General features: G+C 37.7%; 1 protein-coding gene across 1 annotated transcript; it reads left to right on the top strand.

Moving 5' to 3' along the window:
* The first annotated feature begins 813 nt into the window (after positions 1-813).
* On the top strand, positions 814-21,370 carry LOC135085309 (cytochrome P450 4V2-like). The gene is made up of 10 exons (XM_063980101.1): positions 814-1,138; positions 2,399-2,488; positions 4,060-4,170; positions 14,948-15,133; positions 15,782-15,978; positions 17,364-17,421; positions 17,640-17,835; positions 18,500-18,651; positions 20,246-20,425; positions 21,172-21,370. Exons 1-10 carry the CDS (start codon positions 982-984, stop codon positions 21,342-21,344), a joined length of 1,500 nt encoding a protein of 499 aa, XP_063836171.1. The 5' UTR covers positions 814-981; the 3' UTR covers positions 21,345-21,370.
* The last annotated feature ends 377 nt before the right edge of the window (positions 21,371-21,747 follow it).

Raw genomic sequence — 21,747 nt, 5'->3', positions numbered from 1 at the left:
AAAGATTTGTTCAAATCGGTTCATAATTGGCGGAGTTATCGCGTAACAAACATAGAAAAAAAAAAAAACATACGGGTCGAATTGAGAACCTCCTCCTTTTTTTTGAAGTCGGTTGAAAAAGGATTTAAGTATTATTTATAACCGTTGTCTAGTACCCATAGTACCTAATACAAGCTTCGCTTTGTTTGGGACTAGAGGCACAATGTATAATGTCCAAGGATATTTATTAATTTTTTTTTTCATATTTTTCCTAAAGTAGTCATGACTATGACTAGCCAACGGCGCCGGCTTATCGTTGAATTTTGGGACTTTTTTGGGAATTTTTTTCATAATTAATTATTTTAACCAAACAAAATTTCAAAATTGGCACACGTGAATAATTTACTTGGTTCATAGAAAATACATAAACACAAGTAACTGCAAAACCTAATAAACATAACGGTGAGCAAAAATAAGCCTTATCCTTTAAAACTTAAGTTGAATGCACCCGAGAATTAAATTTTCAAAATTTTTTTGGCGAATTAAATCATGATTAAAAATAATCAAGATAAAGTAGTATTATCAAATTGTTCTATAGAGCTTATTAAAAATATTGAATACTGATTGCAAAGTCAGCCTGTATAGATATTTTTGATTTTAGCTATTTACAGGGATCTTTTTTGTTAACTTCAAATATCCATCATGGACACTCGAAAAATCTAAATCTTCCGCGAGACGACGAGCGAGTCCCGCCCCTTTAATATTCTTTACGAATTTGCCATTAGCTTTTAAGACAAGACATGTTGTTACGCAAAATATTTCAACCTAGACGTCCTGACCGTTTAGACGTGCCGGGTGTTCAGGTCTTCATTTTATGTCAAGGTTGAACAGTTGGAAGCTCCACTTTAATAAGTTTCATTTTAGTTTTTAGTTTTGTGCGTGTGACTATTGTCCGTTTTTAGAACAAAAGTTAAAACAATAACAGTTTAAAAATTAGGGAAAATGCTAGTTGAAATATTTTTAGTGTTAACATTTGCATGGATGGCAATATTGTGGTGGCAGAACAGGGCAAAAAGGGATATGTGCAAATACATCAAATCTGATATACCTACTTATCCATTTATTGGAATGGCACACAGGTTTGCTGGAAGCAGTGAAGGTAAGTCCTTTTTACTAAAATTTGAATATTTTGAATTAAATAGTATACTATCAGTTTAAAATTTAATAAAGGCAGATAAGGCAATTGATTTTAAATATCACAACTTTCATTGTTATTGTATTTTATAAACTCCCCTAGTTGGCTGGAGGAGATCATTGCCATTGATAAGACCACATAAATTAAACTAAACAGTCGTATCATGTACCTACTAAGCAAATGTCGTGTATAGCTATAACTGGAGTGCAAATTTATTTGATGTATCTTTTTGCTATCTAAATTATTTGTAAAAACTAATTTGTATTCTGTTGCTGTACCTAAATAAATAAATAAATTGCTATAGCCATGGGTTTTTTTAGAACGAGTTAATCATAAAAAGTTAAGTAAACTATCTGTTATCGTTTAACATAATTGTTTCTTAATCAGAATTACAATACTTTTTTAAATGGAATGAACGAGTGAACGACATCCATCCTAAAATATACGTACAGACGACAGCACATAACTATTTCTGTTACAAAATCGCTTTTATTGTTACAATAATAAAGTTCTACATACGTTACCAACGGGTCTCAAGGTCGTGAACTGCCGAATTGTAATTCTTTAAACCATCCTGTACATGCATACTAAACATTTTGGGAGTACGACAGAGACATCAATTAGGTACAGCCAAATCAGGATATACATATTTGTTGTAAAAATAGCACTTGTTTCAACCAAATAAGATGCCACGGTGTTTAACTAGAATTTCCGTCTTTCGGCAAGAGTTGATCTCCCATTATTGAAAACTTATGTGCTTTTAACGCTGAGTTGCACCATCTAACTCTAACGGTAACTATGACGAAAACCGGAGTTTTTTGTATGGAATTAGACAGATTTTGAAGTTTGTTAAAGTTAAAGTAAGATGGTGCAATGCATCCTAAGTGTAGTACTCTGTAATCGAGAATAGAAGAGACAAATTCCGGACTCATAGAAGTTTAAATCCGCAGATATCATTTACTTTATATGAAATAATTTTATGAATGAAACTTGTATTTGTATTCTGTTACTGTATCTATAAATAATACCCACTCAGTTTTGGCGACGGCGCACACTGGGCGACAGACGCGGCCTCAAAACGCGCGCGCGCGTCATTTCATAAGAGAGATTACGATAACTTGCGACTACGCGACATGTCGCGACAAAAGCTGCTGTTGCGCGTTTGTCGCCCAGTGTGCGCTGTCGCTAAAGCAGACCATTTACTTAGTTGTTTTCTTTTTTTAGATAAGATGAAAACATTGATGGACGTAGGTAGAGAAGGCATTAAACACAATGGCTGGACAAACCTGTGGCTTGGAATGCGCTTATTTGCAGGTGGGGAACTTTTATTTTGACTGACATTTGTACTACTGCATGCACATAACATAGGTACGAGTGAAAAGGAACACCTACATAAATAAAATATTCGAACTCGAGTAACCGACATGCCTCGTAGAATAAGGATGTTTCCTGGGTAAAAAAGCAAGAGTTTGAATTAGTCCGTCAGTTAACTTGACAAGAAATACTCGACACATATTTTTCACTTTTTCAAAATAATGAAAAAAAGAGATGAAGCGCGCCAATTTGCAAAAGAAGAGCCCCATAATGTCAAGACGTGCTTAAAAGTGTAACACTTTGTGACGTCACGTGGCACTTCAACGCATCATAACTTCGTAATTACTTGTTTGATTGACAAATAAAAATATAATTATTACGTGTCCAATAATGGACAAGTTTCCAATTTTTTTCTTTTAATAAAACTTGAAAATATAAGTAAAACTAATAATAATTGTGAAAGAATCATGAAAATATAGAATACAAAAGTTACAGGGCCCTAAAGTTGCGCATAGCAAAATTCGCGCCATTTTGATTCGAAGTAGTCACGACAGTCATTCGAAGTACAAACAGTAAATCACTCCTGTGGACAAAGTGCAAATTATAATCGCAAACCAGTCGAAAAATGGTCGAAAAGCCCCTTTTTGTATGGAGTTTTGACGGATTCGATTTTCGATTCGATCAAAAAGTGCGTTTTGTCTAGGGGGGCTGGTTCAGTGTTGTTGACAGATCCATTTTTTTCAAATCAAAGTTTTTAATTTTTCAGCCAGGGTCACTCAAGATTCTTTGTTAGTAAAATTGTGTTACCTTTTTTAAATATCCAAGACCAGATCATATTTAAAAAGAAAAAGAATACTTTGACATTAAAGTGTAATTTTTTTTTTTTTCAAATTCAAATTCTTTATTTGCTTATAAATAGGGTAAATACATAAGTGGTGGATGGTATTTTATAAAAGTGCAGTCCTATTTAGCCAATGTCAGTTAGCATGCAAATTATAGATTAGGTAAATGTAGATTGGTATTACATGTATATTATTATTATTAAATGTCGATTGATGTTACATACTATTAAATGTCGATTGGTATTACATAATCATGAAATGTCGATTAACATTAATTATTCATTATTCTCGACAATGCGTGAGGGGTGGTAAGCATTGTGATTGAAACTTGAACAGGGGCGGCCTGACATCACGGCACGCGGCACCGCCTATTTTTAAGTTCTACGCGAAAATATTGAGGTAATTTAAATAATTAATTTCTCAGCCATTTCTTGATGGATTTCAAAAATAACTCCACCGGCTTTTTAGTTTTGGTTTATATTTTAATTCCATTCAGTGAAATCTAATGTTTTCAACATTACGAAACTTGATCGAAAATTGACGGACTAAAAGTAATTTTTTAGGAAACTAGCCCATTGCCAAACTTCAGCGACGAGACGTTTCGTAAAGACCGTTCTTAGCGGATGTCTACACTTTATAAGGAACCTGCCAAATTTCAATATAGACAATGAAACGGAATAATATTGTATTCTCTAGCTAGATTGTTTAAACTTTAACTTTTTTTTGCAGTGGCCTGTGATCCCGCGGAAGTAGAATTCGTTCTCAAGACTTATCTTGAGAAAGACGATGTCCTTAAATTCACGCAGATGGTCATAGGCAACGGCAGCATCTTTGCCTCAGGTTGGTAAAAATATGGAACTTTAAAGCTGGGTTGCACCATCATACTTTAACTTTGACATACGTCAAAAATCTGTCAAACTAAAACACCGGTCATCGTTAAAGTTACGGTCAAAGTTAAGTGGCGCAACTCAGCCTAAAACAGTTTTTTATCCCCAGGGATGTCAATTCGTGACGCATCCATTAGAAAGAAAGAAAGAAAAATCTTTATTTGACAAAATAATAGTAGAAAATAGATACATTCATAACATTTTAGATCACAAACATCAAAAGGAGAAAGAAAAAAGGAAAAAATAATAATAGTTGTCAAAAAGGCCACCCACTCAGTAACGTCTTGGCCCGTCGACCAAGAAACTGATTTTCAGTGAGCGCCTTTTTGTACGTAGGGGCATTCAATTATACAAAATAAACAAAAATTAGACATTAGGTGTTAGTTAGACGGTTGGTGCAAGTAGCCACTAAGGGCTATATTTCACCGGGACACCATGGCGGCGCAACCAGTCCCCGGCTACCAACAAAATGTATACAGCTCTATAGAGAGTTACTCACCTGGTGTCCGTTTGGTTGCGCAAAGCTGCATACATTTTGTTGGTAGCGGCGACTGGTTGCGCCGCCATGGTGTCCCGGTGAAATATAGCCCTAAGAGGGCGAGAGCAGAGAGAATAAAAGAAATCTACTAACTCGCTTCGAACTCTTATGTTCTTCTGATTAATTTCGTTGCTGGTCCAATGACAGTTTAACTTTCCCCCGGGACGAACTTGACCTTTATTGGTTGAGTTTTTATTGGTCCCGTACTAATGTGGTAATAATTCAATATTCATTGTTAAATTATTTACTTAATAGCTTTTCTCCTCGGCTCTGCCCGCGGGAAATACAACCTGATACTTATACTGGGTTGCACCACCTTACTTTAACTTTGACAATCGTCAAAATCTATCAAACTCCATATCGTACGTTATAGTTACGTATCGTTATAGTTACGGTCAAAGTAGGTGGTGCAACTCAGCTTAATCAATAAAGGACAATGTTCGTTCTCCATACATTGTTCGCCTAAAGAACCAACAATTTTGACATATTACTACCCGAAAGCGAAATAATACGATTCTGTGTGTAAGAACAATGATTCCTGATGGACACTTGCCATAAAATTAATGATTAAGAATATTAAATCACAGCGATTTTATAATATGTCGTTTATGACAACATGGCGTCTAATGTATTGTGTGAATGTATGAACACCGATTCGCGAAAAATGTTTTGTATTGTCGTCACGCCGAGTCGCAGCCAAATAGTATAAAATAATAGAACAAGTTTTAGAAATACAACTCGGCATTCCACTTTTACAATATGCCCACATATTGCACGTAAATAAACAACATGAATCGTAGGTTGTTTCCACCCTTGTCATCTGACACATGAAATAAACTCCTATTGTATTATAGATATCGAAGCCGAATCGTATATAATAATAGAATGGGTTTTGGAGATCACTCGGGGTTCCACTTTTATAAAATACCTACATATTACATAAAAATACCACGAATCATGAGTTTTCTTTTCACCATTTACATCTGACACGAGATAACAAACTCCTATCTCCATGACTACCATCGTAGTCTATGCCAAAGACTACAATATTTTAAGCAAGAAGTTTCAAACCTTAGCTGCTACGGTAACCCCTGGGCCACATACATCATGATAACATTCGGTCGACACCGGAACGAAGTCTTGCGATTATGCAAAAAAGCATCGTATTCTAGTGCGGCTATATCACGTTCAACCGGGGTTTTAATTCGACTAAAGTCCTGACTAAAGACTGGAAGAAAATACGCCGCATTGTATGAGCACTTCGTGTTCGTTAAAGCGGCTTCAGATCTAGAGCCCACATAGTTTTCTTTCCAATAATATCCGCAAGTAGCGCTGCATGATCTTTACAACAAAAACGGCAATAGTTATTAAGGTGCCAAAATTATATGATTACTTTGGCACGGTATTATACACGTTCGAAGATTTGTCATTTTCATTCATTTCTTCATCATCATCATCATTTCAGCCACAGGACGTCCACTACTGAACATAGGCCTCCCCCAATGACTTCCACATCGCACGGTTGGTAGCGGCCTGCATCCAGCGCCTTCCCGCTACCTTTATCAGGTCGTCGGTCCACCTTGTGGTGGGTTGACATTGCAGAATATGACTTTTGATAGGTTCATCATAGAATTCGGCGGGGATATCCTCACGGAGGAAGTTCGTAAAAGGGCGGAACAAGATCTTATAATAATGCAAGGCCGAAGCTGTTACGCGCGTGCTCATACGTGTAATCCGGCGAGTATGCAATAAATAGTAATGTCTGGTAAATAGTGGTAATACGTATCGTTCGTTCGTTCGTTTCAGCCGAAAAGACGTCCACTGCTGGACAAAGGCCTCCCCCAAGGATTTCCACGAAGACCGATCCTGCACCGCTCGCATACAGGCACCTCCCGCGACCTTCACCAGATCGTCGGTCCACCTAGTGGGAGGCCTGCCCACGCTACGTCTTTCGGCTCGTGGTCGCCACTCAAGAACTTTCCTGCCCCAGCGGCCATCAGCTCTACGAGCTATGTGCCCCGCCCCGTCTATGTCTGTATGCGCTACGATTACAGGGTATCATTTTGCATAGTCGCAAGACTTCACTCCGCTGCTGTCAAATCAATGTCGCATAATGTTATCGCAATGTGTGTGGCCCTTGGCCAAATCACAGAAGCCTATGCGAAGAAAGAGCACTTGAATGACAATAAAAATCAGGGTTACCATTTTATAAGATTTCCTCACTATTGAGGGTAACAAAGTAACATTAATAATCTAGCCATTAATTACATTTATTACCTATACGAGAAAGTAAAGCAACATGCGGTTTTATTTTAATTTGTAAAATATTAAACCCCTCATATTTGTAACAGTTTGTTCCAAGTTTAGTTTTACTGTTTTGTTAACAGTATTGCTGTTTCAGCTGTCACTGTGAAGCTTTGGGAAAATAAATAAATAGAAAAAATATTAACATAAATATTTATTTAAGTTTTTATGTTCATTATCATAATATGCCAATTTAAGTTACACTGTGTGACAGTCTTTGACACTAAACAAACTCTTCAGCTTAATAATACCTACCTACAGGGCGTTTTTATAGTTACTCTTGCTGATGAAACAAGAAGGGTTGATTCTACTACTGAAATACAACTACTTTTCTTACAGGACCAATATCAAATTCTCAAAAAAATTCACATCCTCGTGATGGTGATAATTTCTATGGAGAGGTTTTTTTATATTCGGTCTCTTGGGATAAGTTATTCCATTTGAGCAGTAGAATTAATCCTTTTTATTCGATCACATATAAAAACAACACAAGTGTTTAGGAAAACTTCTTCTTTGGTATGGTATCACTACGGAGTTATAATGTCGGCAACTCTGTATCACTGACTTGTAACTTTCAAACAGCATGAATAATAAGGGCACCACATTGGTTTTCTTTCTGAAAAAAGGCTTTCAGTTTTAGTACTAACCCTTTAGCACTATTTCATTGAAATAAAAATACAATAAACGCACAGAAGACTGAAATTGAGTCAACTGACGTGACATTTATAATTTGTTGACATTATGACAGTTTGACAAGACTAGGGATTGAAAAAGTTTTAATTGAAAAAGTAAAATGACAATTTATTAAAACGATTCACATGGATATAATCGATTAAAAATATTTATAAAATGTTCTGATACTTGCCTGTAGCGATTATCCAATCCTGGTTTCTACTGAAAAACTACCTCGTGGCAAGATTTTAATAAAATAATAAAATCTTTATCTTCTCTTTCACAATCTATAAAAGTTCATTTGGTCTATTATTATACATGTGCTATGAATGAGGGTTTTCGCGATTGAAAAATCCGCGAGATGGCAATACGTAGACGCGAGGTCCAAATGCTGCATGATTGGTGGATATCTGTCAATGTCATGTCAAAAATAACCAATCATGCAGCATTTGGACCTCACGTCTACGTATTGCCATCTGGCGGATTTTTCAATCGCGAAAACCCTCATTGGCATAGATTATGAGAGACTGGCAACTATACTAGGTTGATATCAGGTGATCCGTCTGCTCATTTGCCTCCTGTCACATAAAAAAAAATATATAGGTATGTTTCTCACACTTCAACTGGCATTGGATTCAACATCGGATTCTGACACTTTTACAGTTATGATACCATGAATATCAGTTTATGGTCCTAATTATTTTTATTTTATTTACGACCTTCGACCAGTTGGACACTTTAGATATCTTCTTGTAATAGTGTCAAACTGTCAATATCTTTTTAGCTTTTAACGCAAATCTAGTCTTCAAAGCAGTTTAATCGATTTATTTTATTTTCAAAATTGATATTTTATTGTCTATGATGGCCGCAGGAACATCACTATACATGGACTCCCAGCAATAAAGTACGGTAATGCCTCGTACAGATTTTATCGGCAAAAATTATGGAACTTGATAGGTTTTAGACCATGCCACGCACCAAAACGTCCGGAAGTTGTAATAGTATTATAGAATAAACGTTAAAAGACTTATTTATTTAATTTTTCAATGCTTAAGTGTCCATTAGAATGAAAGGGTGCTTAATGTATTAAAAAAAATAGAAAATAATTATGATGGGTTAATGTTTTTGGGCGGTTTTTTAGGCGGTTTCTGACAATGTCCTTTCAAATAATAAATATCAAAGTAGTTTTAAAATAATATCCTATAGTAAAAACAATAATACACTAGATTAATCAAAATCCGTTCAGTAGTTTTTGCGAGAGATTATCAAACATCAATTTTCACCAACGTTGATATTTATAACACTGGTACAATAGGATAGTAGGACTATCAGTTTTTCCTTAATCATCATCATCATCATTTCAGCCATACGTTGGTGTGGTATGACCCCCGTGCTAGAGTGCACATGTGGTACAATCATTACTTTAGTTTGGTTCCATAATCTCATTATTTCCTGTTTTAAATCCAAAATCAAAATCAAAATTCGTTTATTCGTGGAACATAGGTAAATTACATACATACACTCTTACAACTTCTTGAGTGGCGACCACGAGCTGGAAGACGTAGCGTGGGCAGGCCTCCCACTAGGTGGACCGACGATCTGGTAAAGGTCGCGGGAAGTACCTGGATGCAAGCGGCGCAGGACCGGTCTTTGTGGAAATCCTTGGGGGAGGCCTTTGTCCAGCAGTGGACGTCTTTCGGCTGAAACGAACGAACGAACGAACTCTTACAACACACAAATACACACACCACACACATACACACACCACACACATACACACATACATACAGCACGCCTAAAGTAGTATGTTTATGGAATATTTTTACGGAAGTGGGCGTTAGTAGTCGCACCACAGTTCTCTGAAACTATTGTGGCTATTATCGTACACGCTTTTTCATGTACAAATTTTCTCGTTTCCAATAAATAAATTTTGAATTTGAATATTATTACAGGTGTTAAAAATTAAGTAGTCGGTATCACTATGTTTGGCTCAAGGTCGGCGTACAAATTCACATAACATCATTGAGTCGTATTAGGTTAGTAGAAATTGAATAAAATAAAAAGTAAGTTAGTAATGTCCAATCAGTAACAATTTCATAAACATTTAAACATAAAAAAAGTCAAGAATCTTACAATTTGTCAGTTAGATACTCTGTCAATGTACGAATGCTTATTAATAAGGATAGCAGCTGCTTGCGAAATACCTGAATATTTGTGTCTTTTAGTGTCTGTGGTAATTTATTGTAAATTTTTGGAGCCATAATAAAGAAGCTTTTTTGTTTTAAAGCAGTTTTTGAGATAGGTGCACTTAAAATGTGACCATGACGTCTACTTTGTTTCAATTGCCCAAAGGATATTGTGGGAAACAAGTGTGGATTTCTCTTAACAATCATTGCAGTTTCAAAAATGTAGAAGGATGGTACTGTCAATATTTTTAGTTCTTTAAAATGTGGTAGGCAGCTGTCCATTCTTTTTAGAGTTTTTATGGCTCTCACACATTTCTTTTGGGCTCTAAAGACTTGTAATGTTTGTGGAGTTGCCCCAAATAACTATTCCATAACGTAGAATAGAAGCGACGTATCCATTGTCGGCTGTAAGAACTGTCGCCAAATCAGCTACTCTAGATAGAGCTTTTAGTGCATATGTTACTGTAAAAGCTCGAACTACGGTTAATCTTAAGATTTAAGTGTAAGTCTTAGGATTTACCGACATGCGTTGGTAAATGTAAGTATTTCTGAAAATACGACGATTTTTTCGAGCTTTTACCATTCGAATTCAGTATATGCTAGGTTTTACCTCTGTCAGCTGGTAGATGTTGGTTTTAGGAATAAAACAATGAGTAATTCTTAATGGGGAATTATAACACGATCGACTAAAAAATAACTTAGTGACTGATGATGGCATACTTACTGTTTTAATAACTTGAGCGGTATGAATTTGAGTACCTAAGCGAAAAATTAACTTAACTAACGACGAATATTGATTAATATAATCAAATGCAGAACGAGCTTACAAAAAGTGGGTTATGTATTATTTATTCTGTGGTTATGTTTAATCCATTTTAGATATTAAAATTCTGTCCGTGCGACTACATTACTAAGTGAGCGACTAGAAATACAAAGAGGGCAACTTCAATATTAAGATAGATGCGATTTTTTCCAACTGAAGTAATTTCTGATGATGATGATGATGATGAGATGCGCTGAGCACGTTATGACATGTTTTGTTTTTCAACATTTACCGTGCCATTAATGTAAATCCTAAGATTTGCCAACAAAATGGTGGTAAGAGTTCGAATCGCAAACCTTTTGGGACATTTACCATTAGAAATTGGTAGATCTTAGGTTTTACTGGAATATCTTAGGATTTACTGCAATTCGAGCTTTTACAGTAACACATACACAAACTTGTTTATGCGGGTGCACATAATATTGTTAGTATGAGTTATCCATTTAATTTGATAATCTATATTTAAGCCAAGAAACATTGTTGTTGAGACTGTTTCTATAATTACGTTTTTATATCGAATAGTAATGTTTGGTATTTGAGTGTACTGTCGGAAATGAATTATTTTAGATTTATCTAAATTAATATTTGAGTTATTTGAGTCAAGCCATTTAATTATGTCAGTTAGCGCTATTGTAATTTCATTCTCATATGTCATTTTTTTATTATAATTGTACTGTCATCAGCAAACAATGTCATAGGATGTTCGATATTAGCTGGTAAATCATTTATACTATAAATTATGAATAGAAAAGGGCCTAGTATTGTTCCCTGGGGAACACCGTACTCAAGATCTCTGCATTCAGATAAGTATTCTTTTTCAAATAATGTCAGGTTAGACATACTTCTGATAGATGTTCGTTGTTTTCTGTTGCTAAAATATGACTCCAGTAGTTTCAGAACAATTCCCCGTACCGTATGCCATAGTGATATAGCTTCTGTAAGAGTATATTATGGTTAAAATAGTCAAAGGCTTTGGACATATCCGTTAATGATGATGATTGTTGATAGACCAAAAATAAAAAATCAATTTTCTAATATTGTTTGTGTTGAGTGCTGTTTGTTGTTGACGATATTCCTCACTGTAAAATCGATCAACACAATAATTAGTACGAATGTGTGAATTAGTGCTAATAAACATAATATAATTAATCATAATATACATGAATATTTACACAACCGTGACCCTGAGTGTAAGTCAATGCTCTTCGGGTCTTTGAATTATGATTGTTTTATGTGTTTGTTATGTAAACAATCAATACAAACAAACAACTTGTCTGAGTGTATTCTAAAAGTTTTATTTAAAACTAGCTTTCCACCCGCGGCTTCGCCCGCGTGGAATTTTGTCTGTCACAGAAAAACTTTATCGCGCGCGTCCCTGTTTCAAAAACCGGAATAAAAACTATCCTATGTCCTTTCCCGGGACTCAAACTATCTAATTATGCCAAATTTCATCAAAATTGGTTCAGTGGTTTAGGCGTGAAAGCATGACATACAGACAGACAGAGTTACTCTCGCATTTATAAAATTAAGTATAGATAGTATAGATTATACTAGGGCACTATTTAAATTGTGAGCCTCGACAACATAACGTGTTTTTAGACGACATCTGATACTTTTAATGAAAAGTTTGACATTTTTGACTACAACCTTATTCAAAACTTTTTACCATTTGAGCACGTTTTGTATTATTAACATTGAATTGAAAATTATCTTGACTACAAAAACATGGAATTGACTTGCGGAAATTTTCGCGTGAAGATTTATTATGACTTTCGACGTGGTTAATCAATACAAAACTGAAGCGGTCAGCTAAATTTCACTTTTGATGATAAAGATCTGTCCTTTACTATTGTAAAACGCTAGTTTAAGAAGTATAATATTGTATGTCATTGGCTCACCAGTGAACTTTGCGAAAGTCGTCCAAAATGACTAATAGTGGCGGAAAACATTGATGTTGTCAGAAAAATGGAAGAGAAACCTCATCATGTGATATATCGTAGGATTAAGATAATCCTAGGCATTAATTCCACTAGCAGTAATAAAATATTGTATGACCATATTATGGTTTATACGTTTTTTTCTCGCTGGATGTCACAAAATTTTTCAAACGCTCAATAGGACGCTTGTGTCGTTTAGTCCTTGGAAATGTTTGATAAATACGTTTAAAAAGCTTTAAAAGCTGTTTTTAAAATTGTGACAGTTGACGAATTAAGGATCTATGCATAATGATCCTGAAAATAAACAGCTATCGACTATGGAGGTGTTTTAAGATGAACCAATTCCAACAAAAGTCCCATGCGCTCGGAACACTTTGAAACTTACGGTCACCTATTTTTCCGAAATATCCGATTATATGACAGAAACGTCACTAGAGAAATTTAGAATGGTTAATTCTTAATAGTAAACAGCCACTTTTTTTCCAAAAGTCTTCAGTTAAATAAGGGAAACTGACCAGCATAGTCGAATCGCCATTCGTGACGAAAATGTGAGCTTTTACACGTCTCGTCAAACAACTGACTATTTGAACACTCAAAATATGAAATAAACAGGTCCAACGCTACAAAATTCTTGCTTGGAATCTAAACACTTCTTTTGGTACCCATATATTAAAATTAAATGCGTGAACAGCGATTTATGTAGCCAGAAGAAACTGTCGGTGAGGTCAAAAACCATGCTTTGGAGGTTCCTCAAGCTGAGTGGAAAAAATGCTATGAAAAGTGTTTCCGACACCTTAAAAAGTACATAAATCATGAAAGACAATACCAATAAACGCAATCAATACCATTTTAATAATAAACTACTTTGTTTTCATAGTTAGGCTCACAACTTAAATAGTGTCCCACGTATTGTCCAATCTGATAAATACTAATACTCCATTAAAATAATAAAGGACATGGCATGATAATATTATTATTTTGAAAGTAATACAATTTAACGCTATTGCATTTATTTAATTTTTTTGTGATTGGTACTACTTGCCACAATATTAACTACCTACCCATTTCCATTTTTGCTCTCGCTCTCATCAAATGGTGATTCTTAGCGACAGAACGAGATGACATGAGCGGATATGGGTAGTTAACACTGTGGTCGATAGTGTATTTAAAAATGACATAAATATGCATTTTATGATTAGCTAGAATAATAATTAATTCTGTTACCTTGTTATAAATTATGTCAATGTCAACTATTGAATAAAATTGAGCACAAGATTCGGATTCTGATACTGTATCAGAATCCGAATCTGTTGTTGTTGTTGTTAGACTGTAACAGTCTAACGACACCTCTCACGATGAAATCGATCAAGCCGTTTAGGCTATAGAGCGTGCTAAAGAATATTCTCGAAACACTCGAAAAACATAACCCTCCTTCTGGCGCAATCGGGTAAAAATTGCATGAAGCGATGCATATTTTCCCATAACTCACGCGCTCCTTCTATTCCTTGAACGGTTTTAAAGAAATCGAGTATTGTTATTTGCAAAAAAAAATCCCTCCGTTTGCTTCGCTGGTTATATTTTCAAGGCAGCCAGTCCGACACCAACTCAATAATACTTTGTAGCTTCATCATGGTTATCAGTAACTCTTAAAAAATCTATATGCAAGATGAGATCAAAGTTTTCAGTTCCAGTTTATCTGTCAGTTAACTATAGATCGTTTCATCCACGAAGACGCGCCCCACCAATATTTGGTCGAGGGTGGCGCGGGGTGCGGGGAGATTGATCTGAGCAATCCGAGCGTCATTATTGTAGTGTGCGTGTGCACTCATGGATAATTTGGCGTGTACCGATAACACTAAAACATTAGCGGAAGAATGGTGGGGCGCGTCTTCGTGGATGAAACGATATGTATCAGGAACTTCAGAACCGCCTCTGTGGTCTAGTGGTAAGACCACCTGCTTCAGACGCAGAGGTCCCGGGTTCGATTCCCAGTGGGGGCAGATTTTTCTGTTCAGTTTGTTTGGTGGTAGGGCTTGTTCTAAGTCCGCCTGGCTAGCTAACACCATCTTATCTAAGTCTGTCGCCATAACAACAATGTTAACAGCATTGCTGTGTTCCGACAGTTAGAGGTAAGATAGCTAGTTCCTCCGTGGTTGAGTATCCCGAGAGAAGCTCGCTTCCACCTTACCATCAGGTAAGATACAGGCCAAGAGCTTCCTCGTTGTGGATAAAAAAACTTTTTAGCAAGTTGAAAAACGTCTCTATTCCAGTGCCAATATGGAAGCCGCGCCGCAAGGTACTGGCGCCAACCTTCGCACAGAGGAAGCTTAACCACTACATGAAGGTGTTCCAAGAACAGGGCGCCGTAATGGTGGATGAGCTCCGCAAGGTGGCCGATAAGGGCAGCTTTTCAGTTTGGCAGTTCATGACGACCTACACCATGGATTCTATTTGTGGTAAATAAAGATCATTTTCTATTTATTTTTTATTTGGAAGCCATTTTAGGTTCATTGTGGACTACTTTGACCCGAATTCTTAAATCACTAGTAAATAATACTTGCTACTTTGGACGTTTGTAGGTTCGGGTTGGATGTTCGAATTGTTGATGGTCAATGGTCGTTAATAAGGCATAATATACGAACCACTTTTCTTCTGATTACTCCTGATCAAAGATATTGTCTCAATTTAGAGACATCAAAGCTTATTTACTACGTAAAATAACTAGCTGTTATAGTTTTTTCATCCACGAAGACGCGCCCTGCCAATTTTTGATCAAGGGATGCGCGGAATGCGGGGAGTTTGATCCGAGCAATCTGAGCGTCATTATTGTAGTGTGCGTGTGCGCTCATGGATATTTAGCGGGTACCGATAACACTCAAACATTAGCGAAAGAATGGGAGGTGCGTCTTCGTGGATGAAACGATATATTTTATACGTTGGATACTCGCATTGAATCGCAACGAAAGTTCTTAGAAGCCAATGAAATCAAGACAGTGTGTCTGAGCGGATTCCATTTTGGTTCAAACACATACTTTGAACTGTAAAATTGTAATAATTGTTTTGGACCAAATAAAAATTTTTCTTTCTTTCTTTATTTTTTTCAGAAACTACACTTGGTTGCAAATTGGGCATCCAGAGGCAAGGTGACCACCCCTTCCTACATAACTTTCCACAAATAGCCGAATTAGTAACCACGCGCATATTGTCGCCTTGGCTGCACTCTGACTTCTTCTTCAAGGTTTCCGGCTATTACAATCTGTGTATGAAATATACGAATGTTATCACTGACTTTGTGTCTAAGGTAAATAAGACTAAATAATAATTTTATCAAAAGACACATTAGGATCGGTTTAGTACTTGTTCAGGACACTTTGGAGGTGTGCCCAGTGTGGGATGCTGAGCGGGAGTCCCTCGTAGCCGCAGTGGCCCGCATGGTAGGGAGTGAGGAGGTGTGGCACGCGATGCTCTCGCGAGGCAATTATCTCGCAGAAGGAAGCGGCGGAGAGGGAGCGAGAGGCTTCGGCTAACGCCCCTGTGATTCACCGCCGTCGTCCAGGGCGTCGCAGGATGGTTTACAATCTCCACGCGCCTTCTTAGGAGTCTCGACCGCCGGGTATAGCCTGAGATGGTCTGAGATGTCCAATAGGACAATAACTCGCGGGTTCGTATCAATGGTCCCGGAGGACACCACCTTTATGGGTTGGCCCCGCATTCCCGGCGGGAAGAGTCCCACATAACCCAATGACTGACTGTCCCCATCAGCCAGTGGGCATAAACAAAGCATTTCCCGACGCAAAAAAGGCCTTATGCAGGAGGGCGAATTCACCGCGAATCTTACGCGCGTAGTATCATACGCGCGATACTAGCAGCCATACATTTCATCCAAAAGACACGCGCGAGTTGTAAATTCACGCGTAAATTGCATCATACATACACTCGTGTTCACGCAAAGACATTCGCGGCGAATTCGCCTTCCCTGACAAGGCCTTAGACCAAACGTGCGAATGCTCGCTCATTCTTATGTGTAAACAGATACAGAGCATTATTTTGTTGTTCTGCCTTTTTTGCGAAGATTCTAAGAATGCTCGAGTATTAATATATTATTATGCTCGCATATTGATGCTCCATTCTGGGAGTGGGTAGTCAATGCTAGTTCTTCGGTTGGTTGATATTCGCGTGGTGTAAACACTGAAAGTGATCTTTTGTTTACACTAAAAAATCTAGAAAGAATGCTCTACTCTGATTCTAGCTTTTTGTTTAGTCTAAACCCACCTTTATATAAATAAGACCACCTTTATGAAGTAAGAGCCTAGAATGCAGTGATGAGGTCAGTAAAGCTGACACAATTTCTCAATTGTTTGCTAAAAAACTTGGCAGACAGCTGACCTTGCCGGCAACCCTTAATCGCACACTTAAATCTGTTAGAAATACTAAAATGACTAAGTACTATATGAAAGGCAGAGACATTGTGAAATTATGAAGACAAGGATTGAGCTAGGCTAGCTCAGTCCTTGTCTTCATAATTTCACGCTTGCAATGAAATATACAGGGTGACTTTGTTCCAGTATCCAAATTTTTAATAAGCTCTATAGAACAATTTAACAATACAACTTTATCTTATTTATTTTTAATCGTGGAATTTTTACACAGAACACCTTTGGTTGAGTGATAATTTTCCAATTTCAGATAATAAAATCAAGAAGGACTGCGCTGAAAGAAAATAATAATACGATTAAAAACGATGGTAGGTGCACTAATTCAATGAAAAGTTTACATTATTATACTTTTTATGAAGACTTTTTTTAAGTTAAGGGATAAAGATTTTGCCATCCATTCCAATTGTGAAACTGCTCTATGAAAACAAAACTCCTGTTATGTGTTATTATATGGGTCACTTAAAAAATAGGGATTTATGGTGAAAACGGGCAACCGTTTCTTTTTTGTAACTGACTATCCTTTCAGAGTATACTCCAAAACCATTCTTGGACCTGCTGATCGAGTCGTCAGGTGGCGAGGAACACGGTTACACCGACAGGGAGTTGCTCGAAGAGTCTCTGGTGATGCTGATAGCTGGCACTGACACTTCAGCAGTAGGGTCCTCATTCGTCACCGTCATGCTGTCGCAGCATCTTGACAAGCAGGAGAAGGTTTATAAAGAGTACGTATGTACGGGACTATTTCCACCTTTCGTTCCCACCGCTCAACTCCTGTGTAGCCAGGATGCAGTTTGACCACCAATAAAAAAACCAACCAGTGAAGGTCAAGCTTGTCCCGAGGGAAAATTAAACTCATTGGACTCGCAACGAAATTAATCAGAAGAACATAGGAGCTCGAAGTTAAATTACGTACGGGAAGCCGAGTGCTTCTGGCAGCATCGAATATGAACACTCTTACTTAGAAAAGGGCGACTAAGGGACAAATAGGCGAACATCAACTCCTTCATTACATTATCATATCTTATACCAAATCCTTCATTATATCCTCTGGTTTTGAGTCATGATGCTCCTGCAGTAAAAAATAAATGACCTGATAGTGTATGAGAAGACATTTTATACGACTGCGATTTTGTAGACTCTTGCAACTCTATTTTAGACCCATATGTATGGTATTCTCTAGTTGCGGGATCTTGCAGTTGACGCGCCTTTACAGCGCTTTTAATGCTTCAACTACACCATCGCGTGATCATAGGCCAATGACAGGTCGCGCGGACTGTCATGGGTCGCGCGACCTATGTATGATCGCGCCGGCGATGCGATGGCGATCTGCACGCGTTGGTGTGGTTGAAGCTTAAAGCTTCAAGTTAAAACTAATTTTTATTGCAGAATACAGGAAGTATTCGGTGATTCGGACAGGCCGATCACAGCCGAGGACTTGCCTCACCTAAAGTACTTGGAAGCCTTCATAAAGGAAACGCTGCGACTGTACCCGCCAGTACCAATCACGGCAAGGAAAACCGACAAAGAATGCGTGACCCGTAAGTATCAGGCATTATCATCATCATCGTTTCAGGCCTCTTCAGGTTTGGCCTCCCCCAATGATTTCCACAATAGCCGGTTGGTGGCGGCTTGCATCCAACGCCTTCCCGTTACCTACCTTTATGAGGTCGTCGGTTCATCTTGTGGGTGGACGTCCTACGCTGCGTATCATGCATGACACAGACATACTGATTTATCGCTAGTCCTCCTAGTGGCACATTCTAAGACACATACTTCGTTTCATCTACGAAGGCGCGCCTTACTATCCTTCCGCTAATGTTTGAGTGTTATCGGTACACGCTAAATTATCCATGAGTGCACACGCACACTACAATAATGACGATTGGATTGCTCGGATCATGCTCCTCCCACCCCGCGCTTCCCTCGACCGAAAATTGGTGGGGCGCGTCTTCGTGGATGAAACGATATATAGCGTATTTGTTTCCATTTTGGTCAAAATATTACAGACTTGAATCACCTTGACCGTCCGAAATAAAACTGATTCGGAAGTCACATTAAAAGCAGTCGCGTCAGTCCATTTAGCCGTGACCTTAGGTTAGTGACCTTAGTTAATTATAGACTTATGTGTTACAATGAAACTGACAGACTTTTACGCCCGTATTCACAAACATTACTATGAGGTCTCACAGTGCGCGTGGACGCACAGGGTCACAAATTCAAATTCAAATTCATTTATTCACAGAAATACACGTCCATTAGATGTTTGTAAATAATCAATTTCGTTACAGTGTACCTTGCCATGACTGGCATGTGAAAGTTAATTAGGAGAACATGTCAAAATATTAATTAATCTTATGAAAAGTCATTTGATAAAATCATAACAATGCAATGTCAACAATCCAATTATACTAATCATTACAATTAAATGTCAATTACACGAATCAATCACAGAGCTCTATTCAATGCTGTGCGTTCGATTTTGCTACATCACTTAAGCAAGCATCGTTTGTAAATACGGGTGTTAGAAGCGTGATTATGTATTAAACTAGTTTGTCACTAATTTACTTTGCATTTTTTTAAGTCCCGTTAACCCCTCGTGGTAAGCTAAACACGCTTTTGTCAGAAAATAGGTGTTCACCACAATAGCTGTGGAAGCAGCTGGGAAAATTAAAAGATTGATAATTGAAGATTGGTTGACGCATGAGTTTACCAATTAAAAAAATGTGCACGTCATTAATCGGGTGGATAAAATATGATAAGTAATAATTAGCAAATAAACGTTTTGAATTTGAATTTGATCCCATTCGATTATTTTTCTAAACTATACAAGACATCGAAAAACTGATTGCTGATCTTGAAAGTGCTTCACAAGCTCTATCAAACGGTATCCATCCGAAACTATCACAACTATCCGAATATTCAAATATACCCTACATATCACTACATATTATACACCAAATTCGCTTTCCTGTCTGTCTCTATGTATGCTTATATCTTTAAAACTACGGAACAGATTTTGATGCGGCTTTTTTAATAGATAGGGTGATTCAAGAGGAAGGTCTTTAAGTATAATTCATGTACTGTGCGAAGCAGAAGCGGGTCGCTAGTAATACTAACTTAAAATTTATACAGCTGCGGGTACAAAACTCATACCCGGCGTGGGAGTACTGATCCACATGTGGGCGATCCACCGCAACCCCCGCTACTGGGGCGAAGACGCCGAGGAGTTCAGGCCAGAACGGTTCTTCGACAGCCCCCCGACCCACCCAGCTGCGTATATGCCTTTCAGCTACGGATCGAGGAACTGCCTTGGTAAGGAATAAGTCAAAGTCATCATCCACTGCTGAACATAGGCCTCCCCCAATGCTTTCCATGTTACCCGGTTGGAAGCGGCTTGCGTCCAGCGCTTTACTGTTCCCTTTATGATGTCGTCGGTTCACCTTGTGGGTGGACGTCTCACGCTGCGTTTTCCGGTACGCGGCCTCCACTCCAGAACCTTGCTGCCCCATCAGTCAAAGTCAAAGATGTATATTTTAGAGCGCCTTCACATTAGGGCGTCAGAAGCGCGACAGCAGCGCGGCAGTAGCGTTTTTATAATGTGAAGGCATGCATCCACTGTCATATAGTATGAAACTTTCGGCAGCGCGTCTGTCGTGCTGCTAAAGTCGCCTAAATGTGAAAGCGCTCTTAAAGTCTGTAAACCCTTGAAAAAGAGGCTGACAAGTGACTGAGTTTCTTGCGCTGCTTCTTCTCAGCACTGGCTCATTTATTGTCCTCAAGCAGTGGTAGGGTTAATACTGGGACGTGTAAAAGTGATTTTTAATAACTTACTTGCATAAATAAATGTGTTTTATGGGCGCTTATACGAGTACTTAGGGACTACACATCAAACAGAGAACGAGCAGCAGCGCTCTCTGAAAAACATAATTTTTTTCAACTACAAGCCAAGCGTGGGGATTATGGCAAAACCCTCCACTATAGTGGAGGAGGCTCATAGTCCAGCAGTGGACTGTAAAGGGCTGTTGATGATGATGATGACTAAAATAATAACATTTCAGGCTATCAGTACGCGATGATGTCAATGAAGACCATCATCACATCACTGGTGAGGAAGTACAAGGTCCTGCCCGCTTCTGGAACCAGCAGTAAGGAGCCTTTACGATTGCACTACGACCTCATGATGAAACATGTTGATAACTTCCAAGTCAAACTACAGACCAGAACTAATTGAGGAGAAGGAATGAACATACATGTATAGTATAAGAAAAAGAAAAAGAATAAAGACTCGAAGATTCTCCACTAAGAGTTCTGATCATGAATTAACGGTTTGGTGATATAAAATAGTGATATCTTAGATACGTTTTGAATACATTATGCTTTTATAAGTTAGTATTTTTAGAACAAAACTGCATCTAGACTATACATACAGGCCTATACTAGACTATACATCAAAACATTTGTGTACATTAAGTGTTAAGTTAAATTTATAAATGGTTTCAAAATGTCGTACCTTTGCGAAGTACAAACTAATATAAAATAACTAGCTTTTGCCCGCGGCTTCACCCGCGTGAAATTTTGTTTGTCACAGATCGTTATAAATTATAGCCTATAATGATAATCTGGGTTATAAACAA

The sequence above is a fragment of the Ostrinia nubilalis genome, chromosome 2 (assembly GCF_963855985.1).
Source record: "Ostrinia nubilalis chromosome 2, ilOstNubi1.1, whole genome shotgun sequence".
Taxonomy (NCBI): Eukaryota; Metazoa; Arthropoda; class Insecta; order Lepidoptera; family Crambidae; genus Ostrinia; species Ostrinia nubilalis.
This window is presented reverse-complemented; position numbering and strand designations above follow the sequence as displayed.

Bases quoted from the DNA above. Each gene is read 5' to 3' on its own strand.
- LOC135085309 (XM_063980101.1), top strand. From the start codon at position 982: ATGCTAGTTGAAATATTTTTAGTGTTAACATTTGCATGGATGGCAATA. The intron at 1,139-2,398 runs GTAAGTCCTTTT...TTCTTTTTTTAG, and splicing joins GTTTGCTGGAAGCAGTGAAG to ATAAGATGAAAACATTGATG. The intron at 15,134-15,781 runs GTAAATAAAGAT...TATTTTTTTCAG, and splicing joins CACCATGGATTCTATTTGTG to AAACTACACTTGGTTGCAAA.